Source organism: Naegleria fowleri (genome assembly GCF_008403515.1).
Source record: "Naegleria fowleri strain ATCC 30894 chromosome Unknown tig6, whole genome shotgun sequence".
Classification (NCBI taxonomy): Eukaryota; Heterolobosea; class Eutetramitea; order Acrasida; family Naegleriidae; genus Naegleria; species Naegleria fowleri.
The window spans coordinates 286,013-298,850 of NW_025407938.1; the positions used below are offsets into that span (position 1 = coordinate 286,013).

The window sequence follows — 12,838 nt, forward strand, 5'->3', positions numbered from 1 at the left end:
GTTACACGTGTGTTAGTCTCGCGATCTGAATAGAAGGTGGATGATTAATTCGATGCTGGAAGAAGACATTACTGGTGGCTTCTCATCATCCATTTCTTCAACCTTGAATAAATTTAGAAGAAAAAAATCGATCATTTGCTCTCTGCTGCTAAAAATTCCGAAGAAGAGAGATTTATTGAACAGCACCATCTCATTCCTTGTACCATACATACCTATTAATCATAAATCATCATTCAACAATCAAAATGGTTACTGCTAGAATTGATAGTTTTTCGGGTTCATGGTACTCGGATGAAGAGGAAGCTCTCTCCCAAGAAATCACTCAGTACATGGAGAAGGCAAAGCCTATCATTCAGAATTATGTGGGTAAGAAAGTAAAGGCTATTATTGCTCCTCATGCAGGATTTCGATATTCTGCTCCAACTGCTGCCCATGGGTATGGATGTATTCGGAATGCCTCTAATTTTGATGCAATCACCACAGTGTTTATTTTGGGACCATGCCATCGAATCTATCTTGATGATCAATGTGCCTTGTCCAGATGTGACCAATGTAACACACCACTTGGTGCTTTGAAAGTCAATCAGAAAATTCAAAATGAATTATTGAAACAATATCCAAATACTTTTATTCAATTCAAAGATAAGAAAAACGAGGAGGACGAACACTCTCTTGAATTGCAGTTCCCATTCATTTCTTATTTATTTAAGGGTCGCTTGAATCAGATTCAAATTGTACCCATCATGGTTGGGAGCTTATCAAAAGAGACGTTACAGCAAATTGGAAAAGCATTATCGAGTTACTTTGACGATGACTCTTCGCTCTTTGTCATTTCGAGCGATTTTTGTCACTGGGGAAAACGATTTAGTTATCAGTTCGTTGTAAACAGGGATGTACCTCTTCACAAATCTATTGAACAATTGGACATGATGGCTGTGGACCTTATAACAAAGAGTTCAAAGCAACCTGATGAGTTTTATGCTTACATGAAAAAGTATAAGAACACAATTTGTGGTAAACATCCAATATTAATCATGCTCTATGCCCTTCAAAATAGTAATAATTGGAAAGATGATCACAACATGTGCTTTTTGAAATATTCTCAGTCAAATGCAGCCAAATCTATGGACGACAGCAGTGTGAGTTATGTCTCGATTGCTCTCATGAAATAGAAATTATTGGCCACAATAACTTTTGATTTTCTCACTTGTAAATATTACGTGTAAATATCCAACGATAATACATATTAACACTTGAAACTTGTTTTGTGATTGTTCAACAACAAGTCAACTTACTTTGAGACCAAAGGTTAATTCCCGCCACTTTTTTGCGCGTGCAACTACACACAAATTCAGAACTAAAAAAATTTTGAGAACAGTCCAATCCCACCCAAAACATCATCACCTAACAGGATTTGCCTCCTCCGAAATGATGAATACAACTCAAGAAGAAGTTGAAATGAATCCAGAATCTGAAGCAAAGCGAAAGAAGAAAGTTCTGAAAAAGAAAATCAAGTCGTCTTCGAACCCAGTGGGCGACAGCGAATATATCGAATACAGACGCTCTGGATCTTCGGAACGACATCAATCACCTCCTGTATATTATCCACCACCTCCTCCAAATTATCAAATGCCTTACTATCCTCATCCTTCGTCACCTTTTGGATATTATCCTCCTCCAAGTGGAGTTCCATATGATTACAACAGAGGATATGTTCCTCCAACTCAATCATCTTCTTCATCAGCAGATGATTATATCTATGATCAAAACAGCGGGAAATTTTATTTCAAACCTCGAAGAGAAACATTAAATTGGAGAGTTCTACTTCAGCTAGATGTTGAAAAGATCATGGACCAAGTAGACATTGATACACTTGAAAGTGTAACCAAGAATGTGACATTTTCCAGAATTGACTATAATGATCTCAGGTATTTTAACGAAACCAATTTTGTTCAAGTTTTTAGGATTTCTCAATTAATTATTGAGTACTTGCTTTATGTTCAAAATTATTTATCAACCAAAAAGTAAGTATTCTTAGGAAATACTCGTTTTTGTAATTAAACCCGCTGAAGAAAAGAAGTTGAATCTAATGTGAAGACAATCATCCAAGATTTAGAAGATGCTAAATTAAACTTGGTCAAAAAAACTGAGGAAGTTGCATACTTAAAGAAAGAACTAAAACGAAAAAAGAAAGCTCTCTATGCTTATGAATGCGTGTTTGGAACGAACCCAGAAAAAGCAAGAATTTTATTAATGTCACAAAGTAATCAAAATCAACCAGTAACTCAAATGCAACCTACGCAACCTCAACAACAAACATATTCACGCTCTGATCGAGAAGAAACATTTGGGGAGCTGCGTGGAGATATTAAACGATTGCAAGAAACTCTTTTTTCTCAATTGGAAAGCACGATAGAGAAAAAACAAAGTCAACTTGAAAAAGAAAATCAAAAGAAAGTATGTACTCTGTTGTTGTCTAATTTAACAATTTATCAATAACTCTTTTAGTTGGATTATTTCCAAAACGAGTTCGAACGATTTACCGAAAGCTTTAAAAAACAGCAAGAAAATTTATACTCTACGATCGCAAAGTCAGTGTCCAAGTTTGCAGAGAGTGACGCCTCTACAAATTCTGAAGGGAATAGAGATGAATTTTTGCAATTTTCATCTCAAATCCAAAATCTTATTCAACAAAATAATCAACAAATTCTCACTTCATTTGAAAGAAAGCTAAACGACCTATCTGCATCAACGAAACAAGTGAAAAAAGCAGACCAAGACGAAGAGATTTTGGAATTAAAGAAAAAACTTGACACAGTGCTGAACGCATTGCAAAACAAACAAATGGAGCAGGTCAAACCTGTGGATGTGGTGGTAAACAAAATGAGTAGAGTGGAACCTACTCCAGCGCAGGAAGAGACAATCGTTGTGAAGGCCAAGCCAAAACATGCCATTGTTAAAAAGGAAGAACCTGTGGTTGCGGTTGTGGTCAAATCAAAGGAGGAGCCTCCAAAGAAAGAACCTATGAAAATGGACATTATCAAACCTAAGGAACCCAAGAAGGAGCCAATGAAAGAACCAATGAAAGAACCCATCAAGGTACTTAGTGTGGAAACCACTAGAGATTCGCCCAAGGAGCGTCCAAAATCAATAAGGTCTACTTCTCCCCCAACGAAACAGGTTACTGTGGCTGAGACCAATTCAAAATCTGTCGTTACCATTGTTGAGCAACAACCTAAACCTGCTGTGAGTGAGTCACAACCAGTGGTCTCTCCTCCAAAACCTATTGAAGAGCCCAAGCAACAGGTGCCACCTCCAGCTGTACAGGATGTATCAGAAGAAGAAGAACACGATCAAAGTTATACGACCACAAATAGTGAAATCATGTCTGAAGCAATCAATACAACAACCACAAGCGTTGAAACAGATGTAAGCACACTAGGGCTCAAAGAAAGAATTTACAGAGATATTGAATTAGGAAAGGTATTTGAAGAATTTGGTGAGGGAGTTGCTTATCAACATGAAGAGGATAAACCATGGCTCACCTCCAAGTTTAAACAAAATTCACTCTTTAGAGAAATACAAAAAACAGAAACGAAAGCACTTGTTGAACATGAAATGAATCTTAGAGGAATTGATATGGACCAACATGGATTGTCTGAAGCAGAATACTCTCGAGGTTTAAAGTCACTGCAAAAAGAACGTGATTCTGTGGTAAAAAACAATCCTGATCATTTGGTAATCATGAATGAGTTACGAGAAAAGGTTGACAATATTGTGGCTGAATCAAACAAGAATGTTCATCCACAAGTGGCGTTTAGTCAATACATTGATGACATTATCAACAAGATACAAAAGATGAATGACTTTGATGAGGAAAAGAGAAAACTTCCGCTTACCACTCCCAAAACACCTCAATCACCCGTTCCAGTTGGTGCCAAGAACAATGAAGACGATGAAAAGGAAACACCCACAGTTAAAATTCCTCCAAAACCTGCTCACCGTGAAAAATCAGAACCTGCTATGAAACTAGTGGCTGCTACATTAATGCAAGAAGCTCTTTTAAAGAAAAAGGAAATGGATGAAAACAAGAAGGAATTGACCACAACTTTGTTCAACACACAAAAACCACAATCTGCCAAGCTAGAAGAACAGCGTACTCGTGTGGATCAACAAACCACTCTCAAATCGATGGATTTTACAAAGAAAGTCAATGAACAAGATGAAGAAGAAGACGAACAAAAGAGTGTGAACAATACCAAAATCATTGAAGCTGAATTTGAGGATGAAATGGTTGAGGAGGATCATGAAACCACAGGCTCTACCCTGTATGAAGAAGTTGGTCATGGAGATGAAGATGATTCACAATATACCTATGAATACGAAACTGCAACGGAACAAGATCCAAATGAAACAAAACGAGGAGATATTAGTGTTCAGGAAGAATCCTTTGTGGAAAATTCAAAAAACAAGGATACTGTTCAGGCATTCACTGCCATTGACGAAGATTCAGAGATTTCTGAGAAGAATCACAGCAAACAGCAACCTTCAAAGAGCGTTTCTAATTTAAAGAAACCAACAGAAGAGAGCTCCTCAGTGATGAAAGTTGTGAGTAAAGTGTCAAAACTTAAAGCTCACTCTAGCGACGAAGAAGACAGCGACGACAATGTTGACTTGCCAATCTCTAAGGGAGGTTCGACGTTGACCAATGCCGCACTTGGTAACAAATTTAAAAGCTTGAACAACATGTGGGAAGACATGAACAAGAAAAAGAGCTCCACACTTGACGATAGTCTGGATTTACCTGGATCAGACGACTTTGATCTCTCTTCATTCAAACCCAAAAACGTTCCTTCTTCCAAACAAACAAAACCTTCTGGTTCCTCCATGTTATCTTCTGATGTTTCAGGCTTCATTAAAACGCTAAAAGAGGAAGACGATGATTTGGACACTGAAGAGCTGTAGCACCAATAAAAACACTTCTTTCAAAAATTGTACAAATATTTACTTTTTCCATTTTAAACAACCAAGAGAGACCAAACTCAGCAGTGCAAAATTAGAAATTAAAATAGCAAAAGAAATGAAGTCCCTACCAATTATCGTAAAACCAATCTTGGTAATTGCATTGGTGTTCATACTTGTTTCAATCTTTTCCAGTGTGACTTGCCAACACTCAACGAAGCAGGAAGAATTGATTAAGCAAGTCAAACTCGAAGCGAAAGACATGCCGACAAAACCAAAAACGCCTCGCCATATCATGGATTGTCCGTTAAACCTAGAACATTTTCCTGAATACAAAAAATGTTTCAATGCTCCACTACACTTTTAAATTAATTTGAATCTTTCTTGTGAGAAATAAATAATCGTTTGTTTTTTCTCAATTATTTTCTCAAAGTAATTTGTTAATCAACAGTTAAATATTTCAAATCTAAACTTGGTGTACCGACTCTGAATTCTAGAGGTCCATTGTACATTAAGAGTCTATCGACATCGTTGTTCCATGAAAATAAAGCTGCTCCACAGTTGTCACCAAATGCATTAAGTTCTATAATTTCCACTAATCTCTGCTCTAAATCCAAAACAACAAAATCTACACAACAATCGTCCAACGGAAGAATATTTGAAAACGTGTTTTCAAATGCCTCGGTAATGATATCCTTAATTTGTTTTCATTCCTCCATTGTCACTTGAAGAAAACAAAAATTACTAAAGTACTGAGACATATGGTAGTTATTTTTCTGTTCCTCACAAATGTTCGAACCTCCCTCCAAATTGGTAAGACAATCCATTCTCTAACGACAATTTGTATTGGCATTTCATCTGGAATGCGATGACTTTCAGAAATTCCTTGCAGCATAATTGATAAATCAACATGAGATCTGTAACTTAGTCATCAAATTAATAAATTCCTCTCCAGAATTAACTTTCATACATTTTTGAGCACATATTTGTGAGATGGTTGATTGATACTTGTTATTCTTGAGTCGTAAACTTCCGTCTTCTTGAGTTTCCATTTCTAACTTGTAATTTTCATGCCATTCTTATACCATCTCATTCACCAGTCCCAAATAATTGTTAGTGCTGAATGTAGCATCTTTCGGAGATCTATGGCTAAGTTTTACAAATGCAGAACCTGAAAAATCCTTACATTGAATAACTCTGTCAATTTTTTCTGCGAGTGCATTTAAAGTTGCTTCATCTTCTTCATTGACAGTTCTAGTTCCAAAAAACCATCGTTCATACTTTTTAACAATAGCTTTGGCTTCATTAAAAGTGAAGGATATAAAAATTGTTTTGAAGGTATGATTACCAAGCTGTCAGTAACAAGTTGTCACAAACCAGTGGTCGTCATTGCTCAACTGATGTGAATCATAGTCCAGGTATGGAAATGGAATCATTGTCTTCAGCAATAGTAAAGTTGCATCCCTAAGAGGATAATAGTAAGAAAATAACAAATACATTATAAAGGGAAGAAACCAGTTCAGTTCTAATAGCTTTCTTTTGATCGAGCATAGATCAGCAAGTCGAAATTCTGAAAATATAGAAATAAAAAGAAGTATAAATTCAGTCAATAAGGTGAGTTGATCAAGGGACGAAGGGTTGAAATAAATTTCCATGATTTGGTGAATCCATATATAACAGTTGCTCATCGTCACACATTTCTCCAGTAATCTCACAAAGGTGAGAAAACGTTTGGAATCAGAGATTGGTCTTGTAGTCAATATATAGTGAATAAAGTACAGAGCTGCTCTATACTTCTCTGGAAAGTGAATTAATTTCTTTCCAAACGTTAATGACATCTCCGAGACATGCCATGTGTTCGATCGATGAGTTGTGGACATGTCGAATTTCTTCTAGTTTGTATTTCATTGGATAATTCGGAGGTGATTTCTGAGGTTCGTCCAAAGATGATAATTTTCCATCCAATGTTTCTTCGAGGAATTCTAGAAGAAAATCCAATCATCATCATCATCCGATAAATCCTGACCATACTGATGATCAAGTCCTTTCAATTCCTTCATCATTTCTTTCCAAGCATGCTGCTTTCGGGACATTTTTGATCGGAATTAAAACATTTTGTTCTGTCGAGCTGTCGAGCTGTCGAGCTGTCAGACATGTCCAGAGAGAATGTTTTTTGGTGGAAACAAAGCCTTTTAAAAAATATCCAAAATGTTATTACTTTTACTGTCGCGACGATTACACCATGAGGAAGAACATCATCACAGTGATGTTTGTAGGAAACATGCACTTCCGGTCGTGAAAAAATCAAAATATAATTACCTACTCTTGTCATCATCATGTCAAAGAGTTCCAACCATCATTTCCAAAATTAATATTCTTCTCTCGGGATTGTTGTGCCTGTTCATATGGATGCCAATGATTTCTTTGTTTCTTCATAGACATCAAGACACAGAAAATTATCATTTACGACCGTCTCATAATAATTTTCAAGTTTTTGCTTTTAAATATATATTTCCGTCAGATTTGGATTGGATTGAATCAACAGAACAATTCTCATTCAACAAGACACTAACGAACAGAGTCTCCACACTTAATCAATTCAGTTGTTTTCTCGAAAACAATTTTAAACATTTTGATTTAATTTTCAATGTTGGAAATAATGAAACTGTAGAAGAAACAGGAGGGATTGTGTCTTTTCAAACAATGACTGATCTCTTTCAATACTTCTCATATATTATAAAGCAGGATTTAGAGAAATATAAATGTCTCATGTATAACGTGACAATAATTGTGACAAGTGACATTCATGAAACACCAGAGCAGCCCAACACTGTTTGTGGAAATAGATTACCCTCTTTTGACGACTCAAAAAATTTGGTCAGAGTAATTATTAAGATCAGGAGTGAATACTCTAATGACAGACAGACATTGCAATGCTCAAATGATAATCCAGTGTTTCTCTTTGATTCAGCTTCTGCTGTGAAGTTAACCTTCACTAACATTCAACTCGAGAAAATGATGATACGACCTTTAAATATCACTAATTCAATACTTATTAACTCTGTCATTTACATTCATTTGAGTGCACATGAAGCTGGAATTTCAGACTCTAAACTTATTAGAACACAAACAAAAATATCTGAAGTTGGAACGTTGAAACTACGTAATACTACCATGCTATCTGGAGCTTTGTATATAACCGATTGTGGTAGAATTCATATGGACTCTTTTTATTTCCATGACAGTTTGGAACACACTTCAGATTCTACGCTGAAGGTCTCCAACTCTGAGACATTTCATGTATCACGGTCGACATTCGTTTTCGGAAAATATTCTTCACTTCAGATAGAAGCAGTGATTGAGGCCATATTTTTAACATGTCAATTTGATTACATGACTTATTCATCCAAAGATGATGGTCCTACAGAATATGGAATTGTAGGAAATTTATTATTTCGATTATATTTAATTGGATGTACTCTAAAGAACAGAAATCACGATCATGGTTGGCTCAAGATAATTAGTGGAGGTGTGATAAATATTGAAAACGTCATTGTTGCTAATAACACATGCAACAAGGCAGAAGGGATTTTCTATTTTTATTTATGCCAAACAATTTACATGTCAGATTCCACATTTACAAGTAATTCAGCCAAGCACAGCGGTAGTCTTTTATTGTTGAGCTCTAAAACCTTCAATATTTCGAATACCCAATTTATTGACAACCATTCTTTAAAGAGCGGTGGAGCATTGTCCGTCTTAGAATCGTACGGTTCATCACAATTGAGGAAAGTTTCTTTCATTCGAAATGTTGCAAATAATGGAAATGGAGGAGCTATTGCCATGGTCAACAGCAAAGGATATATCACCATATCAAATGTAACCTTCTCACATAACAGAGCTACCCTTGGAGGAGGAGCATTGTATGCGAATAATGTCACTTTCCTTTTCATATCACAAAGTAATTTTGAAAACAACATTGCTCATCACGAAACCAATGATGAACGATGCGTGACTACATCATTTTTGTCAGGTGGAAGTGGAGGAGGAATTTCTTTATTTCAAAGTGCTTTTGAATTACTTGAGTCAAACTTTACAGAAAATAAGGCAACAAGGGGAGGTGCAATTTTCACAACCTCTTCAGCTCTGATCCAAGATACCCAATTTGTAAATAATAAGGCATTTGTTGCAGGGGGAGCATGTTTCTTTGTACTAAACTCCTCGCAAATTACTTTATTCGACGTGGTAATGCAAAACAATGAGGCCAATATTTATGGGCAAAACATTTCGACTCCTGTTTATAGTTTTTCAAAAGAGATACTGAAACCAATTCCAACGAATGGTCATGTCATGTTATATCCTGGAGAAACATTAGCGTTAAAATTTACAAACATGTATGACAAAAACAATAATTACATACCTATCATGTATGAATGCCCTTTTCCGTCAATTTCAGATAGACGTTTTTATCTCCTCAGTAACATTTCTAACTTTGAAAGCAATACGATCTATTTCACATTAATGATTCAACCTAATGTAGATGTTGATTTAGAGAAACATCTTATTGAAGCTGACATTACGATATGTTTCACAGAATCTCAAAATTCTTCATTACGTGTTTTCATTGGTCCCTGTCCAACAGATTATGTCATTAACGACGGAAAGTGTGAAATGAGTTTTCCACTTTCCAAAGTCATTCCTGGAATAGTTGTTGGGTCCATTCTACTCTTATTTTTTGGAATCATTTTGGGCTCATGTGTTTGTAGCTTCTGTGCCTTCAGTGTATGGAGAATTTTCAAAAAAGCCAAAAGCTTGTACGTGAGACAGCGGTCAGAAAGGGAAATTGAAGAAAAATTGCTCAATTACGATGTATCGTTCTCTCATTATGGGTCTCTAAATTCAGGTGAATCTTCTACCATGGAAAAGAATTTGCAGTACATCATTCCTGTGAGTGATCTGAAAATTGAAAAGAAAATAGGTGAAGGTGCAAGTGGAAGGTAGGTGTGAACTATGAAAGTATTTTAATTTTATGTATTTACGAATAATTCACAGCGTGTACAAAGCAAAATATAACATGATGGATGTTGCAGTGAAGACAATCATTAGAAAAGATGATACTCACCAAGATTTTGAAAAAGAAGTCATGCTACTTGTTAAGCTTAGACATCCAAATATTATTTGTTTTTATGGAATTTGCATATCTGAAAGCCAGCTCTGTATTGTGGTCGAGTTATGTCAGAATGGAAGTTTAGAACAAATGATAAAAGAAATGAAAAAAGGAAAAATTAAGAAGAAATTCAAGGACAAACTCAAAATATTAATTGGTGTTGCAAATGGAATGAAATATTTACACGGACTGCAACCTCACTATTTAATCCATAGAGATTTGAAACCTGCAAATATCATACTAGATCAATCTTATACACCAAAGGTATGTAAATAGAGATGGTGTATGTTTCATGATTCATTGTATTTTTCAAGGTTTGCGATTTTGGGTAAGTGAATTTATGATGAGCACAATGAAAAAACATTTTACACTTATATTACAGACTGAGTCGTGTGGTATCCATGAATACACAAACAAATTCCTTCACAGGAAATGTTGGAACCATGCTCTACATGTAAGTATTGAACTGTTCACAAAAGATGTTAATTTTTCACACACTTCATTCGTAGGAGCCCTGTAAGTGTTTATCATCATTGAATTTCAATACATATTATTTACTGTTTACTTACACATATTTTACTGATTACTAATCAATGACGTGTTCTCCAACGATAGGAATTAATCTTGGAAGAAGACTCTGAAACGAACAAACTCACAAGAGAAAATGCAACTAAAATTGATGTCTACTCGTATGCCATTATCATGTACGAATTGTTCTTTGAAGAGACACCTTACTGGAATGAAGATAATGAAAAAATTAATTTCTTTCAACATTGCAATAGCGATCAAAAGAAAGTGAAAGCGTTTAATCTTTTATATCAAGTTGCCAATCATGAAAAACGTCCTCTCATTCCATTCATCAACCATGAAGAAATGAAACTATGGTGTGAAAAATTCATGCCCAATGATAATGTTTCCAACGAAGATTTATTGATTGGAGTTGACATGTATGTGAAACTCATGAAACAGTGTTGGTCTGCAAATCCCATCGAAAGGCCTTCTTTTGAGAGAATTATTCAAAAGTTGACTGAAATTTATCAGATGCTCTCTTAACACAGCAAATTCCACTCTCAATAAGGATTGCAATTCGATGTGCGAATTAGGATCATTCCCTATTTTCATTGTGGAACATTAAGCATTTCATTAGCAATGGAATGACAAGATTCATGCATCAATAGACGAGAGACTCGAGTAAATCAATAAACCACCCACACTTCCAATTTAAACTATTTTCAGAAGATTTCAAAAATTCAAATCAAACACATTTCTTTAAGAACACAGATCCACACTTTAAACGCTTCTTCAAAAAAAATATTCAACCGCAATCGAAGAGATTGATCAGAGAGTGATTCCATTTGCCTTTCCGAGAGAATCATGTCCTCTTCAACTAGTAGTAGTGGTAGCATCAGCAATACCACGAATAACTTTTCAATGGCAGAAAATTATTTACACTTCCTTACATCGGTCAATCCTACGGACTATATTTGCACCTCGGAACGTGCTTCTCAAATTGTAAAATTATTTTCGGAACACTATTTACCACTTCCCTTCTCGTCAAATGAAGACAAGTCTGATCTTACAGAAGAAACGACTCTAGTTTTGCTTGTTCCATATTTTATTGGCTTGGCAACATTACAAATCAGGCAAGAACGAAATCCAAATCAACCCTTTGATATGGAAGCACATAAAAAGGTTAGAACTGTACAATTAAAACAAGCCAAACAGCAATTTATATCCTTTTTAAATTTAGTAGTACAATATGAGCAAGTGAATGATGAATATTTATCTTGGGTTCTTCCATTCACCATGCAAGATGATGAAGAGGAAGAGTTGCAACAAGTCAAGAAAAAACAAGATGAATTTCAAAAATTAATGAGCGATAGAAACCAAATGATTTTGAGAATGAAATCAAAAACCTTCCTAGAAAATAATTTATTTTCAAATTGTGAATCATTGTCAGATATGGAAATTTCAAATTTATTGAATGATCGAACAACAGAAGAATCGACCACTGAGCTTAGCAATGACCACAAGCTAAAAGTTTCTGATAAAATCAAAAAAAGAATGTTACCTATCAGAGAATACATTCAATTTTGCGTATTGGATACTATTGAACAGCTTTCATCCATCAACAGAGAAGAACAAATGTTAGCAGCAGCTGCGTCACAGGCTCAACAACAACCTACCAGAGGCTCAAATACAGGAATGAGACCATCACAACAAGGCAGCGGTAGTGGAATTGCACACCTTAAAGCAACCTCTATCAATGATATTTTATCTAATAGGTCTCAACTTTCACAAATGGGTTACAATATGGTGTTATTACCCAGTGCTTCTGGATCCCAGAAGCAACCCAAGCAAGGATATAACAATTATTTGCCACGTTCAACCGTTGGGTCACAAGGTGTGGCGAGCTCTGCATTCGGCTCATACAATACCAATAGAACGGTCCGAGAGAACATGAAGGATAAAGTATTCGGTAGCTATGTTCCTCCTCCAACCATGTCCATTGAAGAATTTGCCAGAATTGAAATGGAAGAGCTTCATCAAAGACACGAACGTGAAAAACAACAGGCTCAACAACAGAAAAAGAAGGAAGAGGACGAAACAGAAGAAGAGGATGAAGAGGAGCTCAAGAAAAAAAGAGCATGGGATGACTGGAAAGATGATAATGTAAAAGGTTCTGGCAATTTAAGAGATTAAATGTTA

The 12,838-nt window shown here is 35.7% G+C and overlaps 4 protein-coding genes across 4 annotated transcripts; all 4 read left to right on the forward strand.

The window, feature by feature from the left end:
- Positions 1 to 245: 245 nt before the first annotated feature.
- FDP41_010391 (uncharacterized protein) lies at positions 246 to 1,172 on the forward strand (the record flags this gene model as incomplete). Its single annotated transcript, XM_044700684.1, has 1 exon — positions 246 to 1,172. The coding sequence occupies one exon, from the start codon at positions 246 to 248 to the stop codon at positions 1,170 to 1,172; it is 927 nt and encodes a 308-aa protein (XP_044568039.1).
- A 256-nt stretch (positions 1,173 to 1,428) lies between these two features.
- On the forward strand, positions 1,429 to 4,965 carry FDP41_010392 (uncharacterized protein; the record flags this gene model as incomplete). Its single annotated transcript, XM_044700685.1, has 3 exons — positions 1,429 to 2,024; positions 2,073 to 2,457; positions 2,509 to 4,965. 3 exons carry the CDS (start codon positions 1,429 to 1,431, stop codon positions 4,963 to 4,965), a joined length of 3,438 nt encoding a protein of 1,145 aa, XP_044568040.1.
- Positions 4,966 to 7,371: 2,406 nt separating this feature from the next.
- FDP41_010393 (uncharacterized protein) lies at positions 7,372 to 11,182 on the forward strand (the record flags this gene model as incomplete). The annotated part of the gene is made up of 6 exons (XM_044700686.1): positions 7,372 to 9,959; positions 10,015 to 10,393; positions 10,444 to 10,457; positions 10,512 to 10,583; positions 10,639 to 10,645; positions 10,745 to 11,182. The coding sequence occupies 6 exons, from the start codon at positions 7,372 to 7,374 to the stop codon at positions 11,180 to 11,182; spliced, it is 3,498 nt and encodes a 1,165-aa protein (XP_044568041.1).
- Positions 11,183 to 11,503: 321 nt separating this feature from the next.
- Positions 11,504 to 12,832, forward strand: FDP41_010394 (uncharacterized protein; the record flags this gene model as incomplete). The annotated part of the gene is made up of 1 exon (XM_044700687.1): positions 11,504 to 12,832. The coding sequence occupies one exon, from the start codon at positions 11,504 to 11,506 to the stop codon at positions 12,830 to 12,832; it is 1,329 nt and encodes a 442-aa protein (XP_044568042.1).
- Between the last annotated feature and the right edge of the window lie 6 nt (positions 12,833 to 12,838).